General features: G+C 48.9%; 1 protein-coding gene across 2 annotated transcripts in view; it reads right to left on the bottom strand.

Annotated features, from left to right (window-relative positions):
• Positions 1–11,296: 11,296 nt before the first annotated feature.
• Positions 11,297–12,974, bottom strand: part of RAB6A (RAB6A, member RAS oncogene family) — a 40,591-nt gene continuing 38,913 nt past the window's right edge. For both annotated transcript variants that reach the window (XM_063951181.1, XM_063951180.1), the window contains exon 8: positions 11,297–12,426. In XM_063951181.1, the coding sequence (XP_063807251.1) occupies positions 12,362–12,426 (65 nt within the window). In that variant the 3' untranslated portion in view covers positions 11,297–12,361. The remainder of the gene's footprint in view (positions 12,427–12,974) is intronic.

Raw genomic sequence — 12,974 nt, 5'->3', positions numbered from 1 at the left:
GCATAGGTGATTTTAATAGCACCAGATTGGTCTCGCAGAAGCTGGTACTCGGACCTGAAGGGACTCCTAGCGGAAGATCCTTGGAGGCTGCCACAGAGGGAGGACCTCCTATCTCAAGGCCCTTTTCTTCACCCAGACCTGAACCGTCTACGTTTGACGGCGTGGTTCTTGAGACCAGGATTCTGACAGACAAGGGTATTCCGAAATCGGCTATCCCTACCATGTTAGAGGCAAGGAAGCCTGTCACGGCGGCACATTATTATAGAATATGGAAGAAGTATATAGACTGGTATCAGTCTAAGGGTTGGAATTCCAGAAAGTTCCGCCTCAATAGACTTTTGCGGTTTCTCCAGAATGGTTTAGATGGAGGTTTGAGGTTGGAATCCTTGAAGGTACAGGTCTTGGCCCTCTCTATTCTGTTCCAACAACGTCTGGAATCCTTTCAGGAGGTCCAGACATTTTTACAAGGTGTGCTGAGGATTCAACCACCTTTTCAACCTCCCACGGCCCCGTGGGATTTAAATTTAGAGCTCGAATTTTTGAAATCGGCAGTTTGAGCCTTTGCAGAAGGCTGATCTTAAATACATATCCTGGAAGGTTACCTTGCTTCTAGCTTTGGCATCGGCAAGAAGGGTCTCAGAATTAGGGGCTCTGTCATGCAAAAGTCCATTCCTTGGTTTTTTTTTTCATGAGGACAGAGCTCCGTACAAAAGCGGAGTTCCTCCCTAAGGTGGTTTCGGGTTTCCACATCAACCAGCTTATTGTGGTCGCCTCTTTCCAAGGATTTGTGGAGGGGGACTTGTCTTTGGATGTGGTCAGAGCCTTGAAGGTTTACGTTCAGACTACGGTCTCTAGCAGAAAGTCTGGCACTTTGTTTGTTCTATATGATGGACCTAAGAAGGGTTGGCCAGCTTCAAAGCAGACTCTAGCCAGATGGATCCGATTTACTATCAAGCAGGCTTATATCTCTAGTGGTAAGAGGGTCCATTTTCGGTTAGGTGCTCATACCACAAGATCAGTGGAGGCTTCCTGGGCTGCGGCAAGAGGAGCCTCCACTACCCAACTTTGCAGAGCTGCAACGTGGTCATCAGCACACACGTTCACTAGTTTCTACAAGTTTGATACGTTTGCATCTAGGAATACCAGGTTTGGACGCTTGGTTCTAGAGGTTTCGGACACTTTGGGACATCCCCAGCTGTCTGAAGGAGTTCCAGTGTCCTCTAGTGGATGAAAGAGAAAAGAGGATTTTGGTACTTACCGATAAATCCATTTCTCTGAATCCACTCAGGGACACTGGACGCCCGCCTCGAAGCTGTCAGCCTGCGTGTTCTTGTTAAATTTAGTTCAAACTGCTTTCGTTATTCTGTTAATGGTTCTTGGTTGCTGTTCGACTCGTTGCTACGGTTGGTTCCTCTCCATGGGGCCTTAGTTTCATGATCCCTCTTCTATCCATCAAATTTGTCAAACTGAGGGATTGGGGAGCGTGAAAGGGGAGGAGCCAGCTATGCATACATTTTTTTATTTAGATTGTGCCACCTCCGGTCTGCATACTTCACACCCCCAGCTGTCTGAAGGAGTTCCAGTGAACCCGAGTGGATTCAGAGAAATGGATTTGTTTTTTTATAGTATGATGTGAAGGATCCAGTACAGTTTAATTTTCGTTGCTGCTCCCACACAGAAGACCCTGCACCTGTGAGAAAGCCCCACAGACTTTTCACCCATAACCACTGAGTGACAGAGCCACACGGACAGATCTAAGTGTTTCATGCAAAGTAGAGGATCACATTATGCCCACAGTTGTTTCCTCAGCCAATGCAATCCCTATAGCTATGCAGTAAGCGTACGGTCGGTGTAACGCGAGGGCATCGCTGTAGTTATGCAGTAAACGCGTGGTCGTGTTACGTGAAGGTGCCCCTATAGCTATGCAGTAAGTGATGATGTCTCTATAGTTATACAGTAAGCAAACAGGCAGTGTTACGTGAGTAGTAATGCAGTAAGCGCGAGGGCACCCCAATAGCTACGCAGTAAGCGCACGGTCGGTGTTATGCGAGTGCATCCCTATAGTTATGCAGTAAGCACGCGGGCGGTGTTATGAGAGGGCATCCCTATAGTTATGCAGTAAGCGCGCGGGTGGTGTTATGCGAGGGCATCCCTATAGTTATGCAGTAAGCGCGCGGGCGGTGTTATGTGAGGGCGTTTCTATAGTTATGCAGTAAGCGCGCGGGCGGTGTTATGTGAGGGCGTTTCTATAGTTATGCAGTAGGCGCGCGGGCGGTGTTATGTGAGGGCGTTTCTATAGTTATGCAGTAAGCACGCGGGCGGTGTTATGTGAGGGCGTTTCTATAGTTATGCAGTAAGCGCGCGGGCGGTGTTATGTGAGTGCATCCCTATAGTTATGCAGTAAGCACGCGGGCGGTGTTATGTGAGGGCGTTTCTATAGTTATGCAGTAAGCACGCGGGCGGTGTTATGTGAGGGCGTTTCTATAGTTATGCAGTAAGCACGCGGGCGGTGTTATGTGAGGGCATCCCTATAGTTATGCAGTAAGCGCGCGGGCGGTGTTATGTGAGTGCATCCCTATAGTTATGCAGTAAGCGCGCGGGCGGTGTTATGTGAGTGCATCCCTATAGTTATGCAGTAAGCGCGCGGGCGGTGTTATGTGAGTGCATCCCTATAGTTATGCAGTAAGCGCGCGGGCGGTGTTATGTGAGGGCATCCCTATAGTTATGCAGTAAGCGCGCGGGCGGTGTTATGTGAGGGCATCCCTATAGTTATGCAGTAAGTGCGCGGGCGGTGTTATGTGAGGGCGTTTCTATAGTTATGCAGTAAGCGCGTGGTCGTGTTACGTGAAGGCGCCCCTATAGCTATTCAGAAAGTGCACGAGCAGTGTTACATGATGATGTCTCTATAGTTATGCAGTAAGCAAACAGGCAGTGTTACGTGAGTAGTTATGCAGTAGGCGCGAGAGCACCCCAATAGCTACGCAGTAAGCGCGCGGGCGGTGTTATGCGAGGGCGTTTCTATAGTTATGCAGTAGGCGCGCGGGCGGTGTTATGTGAGGGCGTTTCTATAGTTATGCAGTAAGCACGCGGGCGGTGTTATGTGAGGGCGTTTCTATAGTTATGCAGTAAGCACGCGGGCGGTGTTATGTGAGGGCGTTTCTATAGTTATGCAGTAGGCGCGCGGGCGGTGTTATGTGAGGGCGTTTCTATAGTTATGCAGTAAGCACGCGGGCGGTGTTATGTGAGGGCGTTTCTATAGTTATGCAGTAAGCACGCGGGCGGTGTTATGTGAGGGCGTTTCTATAGTTATGCAGTAAGCACGCGGGCGGTGTTATGCGAGTGCATCCCTATAGTTATGCAGAAAGCACTCGGCACGCTGCGGGTTTGGGGGTCTATTCCCACTCTATGGGTGTCGTGGAAACCCACGAGTGGGAATAATTCCTGCTGGTCAGCATGCTGACCGTCGGGATTGTGAGGGGGCAGTCTCCTGACCGCCGGTCACATAACTCAATCCACTTTATTCTTACATTGCAATTTAGATTCGAGTTTGGACACACCTCACCCAAATCTACGATATTTTTATTTTTCCTTTGCTGTACTCCCAATCCCCAAATGTCTACATTCATCACAGAAACCTTTTAAATTGAAAAATATCTATTTATCATCCCAAAAGTGATGGACAGGCAGTAATAAGCACACAGACCTCTATATTAACATCTTCCTTTGTAAAGTAAATCTATTTGTCTGATGTACAAACATCATAGTTTGTGCTAATAGGCAGCTTGATAAGTTTTGCTTCACTACAGAGCCATTATTTTTGTCTCTATCCCATAATTCCTTATTACAGATGTATCCACTAACATCTAGCCTCCCTGCAAGTTACACAGCCCTTCTAAATCACACCATGCCGTGCATGACTTGAAAGCGTTGAGCGTCTTTTTGTGCAACTTTTACCATTAACATGCATCTTATTCGCAAAACGATGCGAAAAGGAGGCACAAGCAGCTTTTGCAGATTGTAAAATTATATGGCATGCCTATATTCTGTGTGCAGCGGCTCCATCTGCATACGAAATGCTACGCTACAGTGTTTTCGAAGAAAAAACTAGCACAGCATTTCGTATGCAGATACAAACTCTGTTTTAATCAGCAGAGTCTGCTTGTGCCTCTTATTCGCATAGTGTTGTGAAGAAGACGCATTTTATGCATCGCTCTACCTCGGCATAATTACAATAGGTTGAGGTTTAATGTGACTGAAAATGGACTTAGAATATAAAAAAAAAAATAAGAATTTACTCACCGGTAATTCTATTTCTCGTAGTCCGTAGTGGATGCTGGGGACTCCGTAAGGACCATGGGGAATAGACGGCTCCGCAGGAGACTGGGCACATCTAAAGAAAGATTTAGGTCTATCTGGTGTGCACTGGCTCCTCCCCCTATGACCCTCCTCCAAGCCTCAGTTAGGACACTGTGCCCGGAAGAGCTGACACAATAAGGAAGGATTTTGAATCCCGGGTAAGACTCGTACCAGCCACACCAATCACACCGTATAACTCGTGATAGTAACCCCGGTTAACAGTATGATAACAACGGAGCCTCTGAACAGATGGCTCGCAATAACAACCCGATTTGTGTAACAATAACTATTTACAAGTATTGCAGACAATCCGCACTTGGGATGGGCGCCCAGCATCCACTACGGACTACGAGAAATAGAATTACCGGTGAGTAAATTCTTATTTTCTCTGACGTCCTAGTGGATGCTGGGGACTCCGTAAGGACCATGGGGATTATACCAAAGCTCCCAAACGGGCGGGAGAGTGCGGACGACTCTGCAACACCGAATGAGAGAACTCCAGGTCCTCCTTAGCCAGGGTATCAAATTTGTAGAATTTTGCAAACGTGTTTGCCCCTGACCAAGTAGCAGCTCGGCAAAGTTGTAAAGCCGAGACCCCTCGGGCAGCCGCCCAAGATGAGCCCACCTTCCTTGTGGAATGGGCTTTTACAGATTTAGGCTGCGGTAGTCCCACCGCAGAATGCGCCAGCTGAATAGTGCTACAAATCCAGCGCGCGATAGTCTGCTTAGAAGCAGGAGCACCCAGTTTGTTGGGTGCATACAGGATAAACAGTGAGTCAGTTTTCCTGACTCCAGCCGTCCTGGAAACATAAATTTTCAGGGCCCTGTGCTTCCCTGGTTCTTTGGATATTTTGGTCATGCTCGATAGCGGACTCTCTTAATGCAGCCACCGAGATACCTCTCCAATGAGGTATAGAGGTTTGTACCCTAATTTTTAGTGTGTCTTTTAAGCTGTCCATTAATACAGACACAGCTACCTCTCTGTGGTGTACGATAGTTTCAATGTCATCTATACCAGTGTACCTAGCCATATCCTGCAGAGCCCGGTGAAAATACTCTGATGCGGATTCACCTTCTTTTTGTTTTATTGTACTAGTTCCTAGTAGCCGCAGGCACCACAATAGGCTGGTTCAAGTGAAAACGCTGATACCACCTTCGGGAGAAACTGAGGACGAGTCCTCAACTCTGCCCTATCCATATGGAAAATCAGATAAGGGCTTTTATAGGACAAAGCCGACAATTCTGACACACGCCTGGCCGAAGCCAGAGCCAACAGCATGACCACCTTCCACGTGAGATATTTCGAATCCACAGTCTTAAGTGGTTCAAACCAATGTGATTTCAGGAACTCCAAAACCACATTGAGATCCCAAGGTGCCACTGGGGGCACAAAAGGAGGCTGAATACGCAGAACTCCTTTGACAAAAGTCTGAACTTCAGGCAGTGAAGCCAGTTCTTTCTGGAAGAAAATCGACAGGGCCGAAATCTGGACCTTAATGGACCCCAATTTGAGGCCCAACGTCACCCCTGCTTGCAGGAGATGCAGGAATCGACCCAGTTGAAATTCCTCCGTTGGGGCCTTCCTGGCCTCACACCAAGCAACATATTTCCGCCAAATGCGGTGATAATGTTTTGCAGTGACATCCTTCCTGGCTTTGATCAGGGTAGGGATGACTTCCTCCGGAATGCCCTTTTCTCAGTACCTTGGGAATGAGAGGCAGAGGAGGAAACACATAAACCGACTGGTACACCCACGTCGTGTTACTAGAGCGTCCACAGCGATCGCCTGAGGGTCCCTTGACCTGGCGCAATATCTTTTTAGCTTTTTGTTGAGGCGGGACGCCATCATGTCCACCTGTGGTCTTTCCCACCGGTTTACCAGCATTTGGAAGACTTCTGGATGAAGTCCCCATTTTCCCGGGTGGAGGTCGTGCCTGCTGAGGAAGTCTGCTTCCCAGTTGTCCACTCCCGGAATGAACACTGCTGTCAGTGCCAACACATGATTTTCCGCCCATCGGAGAATCCTTGTGGCTTCTGCCATTGCCCTCCTGCTTCTTGTGCCGCCCTGTCTGTTTACATGGGCGACCGCCGTGATGTTGTCTGATTGGATCAGTACCGGCTGGTTCTGAAGCAGGGGCCTTGCTTGGCTTAGGGCATTGTAAATGGCCCTTAGCTCTAGAATATTTATGTGAAGCGAAATCTCCTGATTTGACCACAGTCCTTGGAAATTTCTTCCCTGTGTGACTGCGCCCCAGCCCCGAAGGCTGGCATCCGTGGTCACTAGGACCCAGTCCTGTATTCAGAATCTGCGGCCCTCTAGTAGATGAGCCCTCTGCAGCCACCACAGCAGCGACACCCTGGTCCTTGCCGACAGGGTTATCCGCTGTTGCATCTGGAGATGGGACCCGGACCATTTGTCCAACAGGTCCCACTGGAAAGTCCTTGCGTGGAACCTTCCGAATGGAATCGCTTCGTACGAAGCTACCATTTTTCCCAGGACTCGTGTGCATTGATGTACCGACACCTGTCCCGGTTTTAGGAGGTCTCTGACTAGAGATGACAACTCCTCGGCTTTTTCCACTGGAAGAAACACTTTTTTCTGGTCTGTGTCCAGAATCATTCCCAGGAACAGAAGACGTGTCGTCGGGACCAGCTGTGACTGTGGAATATTGAGAATCCAGCCGTGCTGTTGTAGCACTTCCCGAGAAAGTGCTACCCCCACTACCAACTGTTCCTTGGACCTCGCCTTTATCAGGAGATCGTCCAAGTACGGGATAATTAAAACTCCCTTCTTGCGAAGGAGTATCATCATTTCGGCCATTACCTTGGTAAAGACCCTCGGTGCCGTGGATAACCCAAACGGCAGCGTCTGGAACTGATAGTGACAGTTCTGTACCACAAATCTGAGGTACTTCTGGTGAGGAGGGTAAATGGGGACATGCAGGTATGCATCCTTGATGTCCAGGGAGACCATGTAATCCCCCTCGTCCAGGCTCGCAATAACCGCCCTGAGCGATTCCATCTTGAACTTGAACCTTTTGATATAAGTGTTCAAGGATTTTAAATTTAAGATGGGTCTCACCGAACCGTCCGGTTTCGGTACCACAAACATTGTGGAATAGTAACCCTTCCCTTGCTGAAGGAGGGGTACCTTGACAATCACTTGCTGTGAATACAGTTTTCGGATAGCCACCAACACTGCCCCCCTGGCAGAGGGAGTTGCTGGTAAGGCAGATTTTAGAAAACGGGGGGGGGACGTCTCGAATTCCAGCCTGTACCCCTGAGATACTACTTGAAGGGCCCAGGGATCCACCTGTGAGAGAGCCCACTGTGTGCTGAAATTTCTGAGACGGGCCCCCACCGTACCCGGATCCGCCTGTGAAGCCCCAGCGTCATGCTGTGGACTTACCGGACGCGGGGGAGGACTTTTGCTCTTGGGAACTGGCTGTATGCTGCAGCTTTTTCCCTCTACCTTTGCCTCTCGGCAGAAAGGATGCGCCTCGAGCCCTCTTGTGTTTATGGGGCCGAAAGGACTGTACTTGATAATACAGTGCCTTCTTCTGCTGTGGGGTAGCCTGTGGCAAAAATGTCGATTTCCCAGCCGTAGCTGTGGAAACGAGGTCTGAAAGACCATCCCCAAACAGTTCCACCCCCTTATAAGGCAAAACTTCCATGTGCCTTTTTGAATCGGCATCACCTGACCACTGCCGAGTCCATAACCCCCTTCTGGCGGCAATGGACACTGCGCTTATTTTTGATGCAAGCCGGCAAATATCCCTCTGTGCATCACGCATGTATAAGACAGCGTCCTTTATATGCTCTGTCAGCAAAATAGTGTCCCTATCCAGGGTATCAATATTATCCGACAGGGAATCTGACCACGCAGCAGGAGCACTGCACATCCATGCTGATGCAATCGCTGGTCGCAATATAATGCCCGTGTGTGTATATATAGCTTTTAGGGTAGCCTCCTGCTTTCTATCAGCAGGATCCTTTAGGGCGGCCGTATCCGGAGACGGTAGTGCCACCTGTTTTGATAAACGTGTAAGCGCTTTATCTACCCTAGGGGACGTTTCCCAACGTGACCTATCCTCTGGCGGGAAAGGGTACGCTGCTAATAACCGTTTAGAAATTATCAATTTCTTATCGGGGGAAGTCCAGGCTTCCTCACACACCTCATTTAATTCCTCAGATGCAGGAAAAACTACTGGTAGTTTTTTCTCACCGAACATAATACCCTTTTTTGTGGTACCTGGGGTACTATCAGAAATGTGTAATACATTTTTCATTGCCTCAATCATGTAACGGGTGGACCTATTGGAGGGTACACTGGTCTCATCGTCGTCGACACTGGAGTCGGTATCCGTGTCAACATCTGTGTCTGCCATCTGAGGTAGCGGGCGTTTTAAAGCCCCTGATGACATTTGAGACGCTGGAACAGTCACAAGCTGAGTAGCCGGCTGTCCTATGTCGTCAAACCTTTTATGTAAGGAGCTGACACTGTCACGTAATTCCTTCCATAAGTCCATCCACACAGGTGTCGACCCCTCAGGGGGTGACAACACATTTACAGGCATTTGCTCTGCCTCCACATCATTTTCCTCATCATACATGTCGACACAGCGGTACCGACACACAGTACACACACAGGGAATGCTCTGACAGAGGACAGGACCCCACAAAGCCCTTTGGGGAGACAGAGGGAGAGTATGCCAGCACACACCAGAGCGCTATATACCACAGGGATATCACCTATAAAGAGTGTTTTCCCTTATAGCTGCATATATATATTATACTGCGCCTAAATTTGTGCCCCCCCTCTCTTTTTTACCCTTTCTGTAGTGCAGGACTGCAGGGGAGAGCCAGGGAGCGATCCTTCCAGCGGAGCTGTGAGGGAAAATGGCGCCAGTGTGCTGAGGGAGATGGCTCCGCCCCTTTTTCGGCGGGCTTTCTCCCGCTTTTTGTGTTATTCTGGCAGGGGTAATTTACACCTATATAGCCTCTGGGGCTATATATGGTGTCAGTTTTGCCAGCCAAGGTGTTAATATTGCTGCTCAGGGCGCCCCCCCCCCCAGCGCCCTGCACCCATCAGTGACCGAAGTGTGTGGTGTGCATGAGGAGCAATGGCGCACAGCTGCAGTGCTGTGCGCTACCTTGGAGAAGACAGAAGTCTTCAGCCGCCGATTTTCCGGACCTTCTTGCTTCTGGCTCTGTAAGGGGGACGGCGGCGCGGCTCCGGGAACGGACGACGAGGTCGGGTCCTGTGTGCGATCCCTCTGGAGCTAATGGTGTCCAGTAGCCTAAGAAGCCCAAGCTACCACCACTTAGGTAGGTTCGCTTCTTCTCCCCTTAGTCCCTCGCTGCAGTGAGCCTGTTGCCAGCAGGTCTCACTGTAAAATAAAAAAACCTAAACTATACTTTCTTTCTAGTAGCTCAGGAGAGCCCCTAGTGTGCATCCAGCTCGGCCGGGCACAGAAATCTAACTGGGGCTTGGAGGAGGGTCATAGAGGGAGGAGCCAGTGCACACCAGATAGACCTAAATCTTTCTTTAGATGTGCCCAGTCTCCTGCGGAGCCGTATATTCCCCATGGTCCTTACGGAGTCCCCAGCATCCACTAGGACGTCAGAGAAATACAAAAATATTAAACAAATAAACCAACACCAAAAACAGTAGAGCTTATTCAGCAAACACACATCGTGACGCGGGGTGACATGAAACCAGATAAAACCAGCCAATAATTCAGGTGACCTGATCCTCCCTTACTTCTGTTACTGAATTACGATTGCTTTATAAGGCAGCACTGATAAGACATCACCAAGGTACAGGATCCTGAAAGATGAAACGGTGGGTCAGTCGTCACCAGAGTACATGTTCCTGAGCGATGAAACGCGTGGGTCAGACGTCACCAGGGTACATGATCCTGAGCGATGAAACGCGTGGGTCAGACGTTACCAGGGTAGATGATCCTGAGCGATGAAATGCGTGGGTCAGACGTCACCAGGGTAGATGATCCTGAACGATGAAACACGTGGGTCAGACGTCACCAGGGTACATGATCCTGAGCGATGAAACGCGTGGGTCAGACGTCACCAGGGTACATGATCCCGAACGATGAAAAGCATGGGTCTAACATCACCAGGGAACATGATCTTGAGCAATGACACACGTGGGTAAAACGTCACCAGGGTACATGATCCTGAACAATGAAACGCATGGGCTAATGTCACCAGGGTACATGATCCTAAGCGATGAAACGCGTAGGTAAGACGTCGCCAGGGCACATGTTGCTGAGCGATGAAACGCGCGGGTACTAAAAGCACGTACAGGGCACGCAGATTGATTTGGGATTTTTTGCAGTTATATTTGCCGATAATTTTAAATGAAGGCTTCCATTAGAAGTGGTGAAGATATTCTACACTCTCAAAATGATCTCCTTGCCATATACTTTAAAACACTGTTACTGGGACATTGGGTTTCGGGAGCTGCACCATACATAACAGGGGCACACATAGCACATCAACCATCTTGTTAGGAAGTAGATTGAGGATATAAGGCCACATAATCATGCAGCAAGGTATATAAAATTATAAGTTGAGCACAGCAAGAAACATTCCGATTATGGTTCCATTGTATAATAAAGACTACAAGGCACAGTCAAGAAGAGCACTACAGTCTACGCAAGTAAAGAGGGGCGCTGGGGTCAGGTGATGTGCGTGCTGAGCCTGGTGGGGGAAACGGGTGCTGTAGCAAGGAAAGGGCGGGGGAGGGGAGGATAGCGATTGGGCGACAGGTGAAGGACTGAATCTCTAAATAACAGTTAAGTCGGCAAATACAGACACTTAATATATTATATATCTAAATATTTGCACTGTATAAATTTAGTGTTTAGTCTTCTAATTAAGCTCTGTAATGTAGGAGGCTGTCAAATGACACAAGCGATGAGAGAAAAAAAAATCTGGATTTTTATCAATAGAGAGAAATAATATACAGTCATTGATGTCCTTCGTGTTATAATAGTCTCAGTCCGGAGCTGCCGGTCCACTTGCACGCAGCAGAGTATTAATGTGCTATTACACAGGACGGAAGTGTGACCCGTCTGAAATCCCAGAGCCACCACCCCCAAGAGAGCAAGACCCACACCCCACACAATATCAGAGAGGGAAGAGCCGTCCCCCAACCAGGGCCGCTGTTTATTTCTATACAGTGTCTGATTGGCTGCTCCCGGTGCTCAGTGATACACAATGACTCTTACCCATTCCGCTCTGCGACATTACAAAGTGCATTATTTATACTTTATTAAAAAAAAAAAAAAAATAACTGTTAATAAAAAGGAAAACCATTTAAAGCTGCAGTTCACACCGTGTAAGCAGGAACGTGCCGCTATATAAAACAGTGGCGAGTATGACCACAGCTTAATACTTTGCTTAGATTAAGAGGGGGGTTCCAATCAATTCCACACAGTAGAGGCAGCCATGCCGATTAGGGAGACGGCCTATCAATTCACCAGGCACTAGCGACCGCCCGGAGGCATGAGGCCACTCGCCCCTCGTGCCACAGAATGGCTACTTCCATAAAGTGTTACGAGTATGCGATCGGCACCCTGTATAGGCATTCCAACAGGTAGGTTTCCGTGGGCGCCGTCGGCACAGGAGTCACAGTGCATCAGAACAGACATATAAACCCCCTGTTGTCCCGCGAGGCTGTAAACCCCCCCCTCCACCCCCCTTGCAGATGTGAACTGCGGCTTTAGTACAGAACAACAACAGGCAGGTTTGTGTTTTTTCCTTATATCATTTTCTGGTTCATTTAAATAATGAAGACATTGTATATATTTATATATATATTAATGAGCCTGTGGAGCTAATTGTTCATAGAGTCACCAGACAACCAGCCATGGACAGGAGAGGAGTCGAGCCGATATTCACACTCAGGTTAATGGGGGAGGAGAGACGGAGGAATCTGGGGTGGGATTGGGGGGGGGGGGGGGTGGGAGGGCGGGTGGTCTTAACAGGAGCAGCCGCCTTCGCTGACCGGAGCTTCGTGAGGCTTTTCCAGTTTAATGTCAATCACTGTAGAAGACGTGAGTTAAGGACAAAAAAATAACTTGGAACCAATTACGCCGCCAGTTTCCGGAGCAGACTTTTCCCGCAGCAATAGATAACCTAAACCAGGATTCACGTGGTCCATATATTTTGGACTCTGACCCATCGGTGTGAATGTAACCTGAGCACCAGGACCAAAGGAAACATAAGGGGGTAATTCAGACCAGATCGTAGTAGCAAATTTGTTAGCAGTTAGGAAAAACCCTGATGGTCATTCCGAGTTGATCGCACGTAGCAACTTTTTACTGCTGCTGTGATCAACTAGACGCCGCCTATGGGGGAGTGTATTTTAGCATAGCAGGGTTGCGATCGCTTGGGCAGACCTGCTATGCTAAAAAAGTTTCCTGCAAAACAAGACCAGGGTCAGACTTACTTACCCTGTGGAACGGATCCAGCGACGAAGGTCCCGGGATTGACGTCAGACATCCGCCCTCCAAACGCCTGGACACACCTGCGTTCGGATCTCCACGCCCAGAAACCGGTGGGTAGACGCCCCGGAACTCCTCCCCGCTGTC

Source organism: Pseudophryne corroboree, chromosome 2 (genome assembly GCF_028390025.1).
Source record: "Pseudophryne corroboree isolate aPseCor3 chromosome 2, aPseCor3.hap2, whole genome shotgun sequence".
Taxonomy (NCBI): domain Eukaryota; kingdom Metazoa; phylum Chordata; class Amphibia; order Anura; family Myobatrachidae; genus Pseudophryne; species Pseudophryne corroboree.
This window is presented reverse-complemented; position numbering and strand designations above follow the sequence as displayed.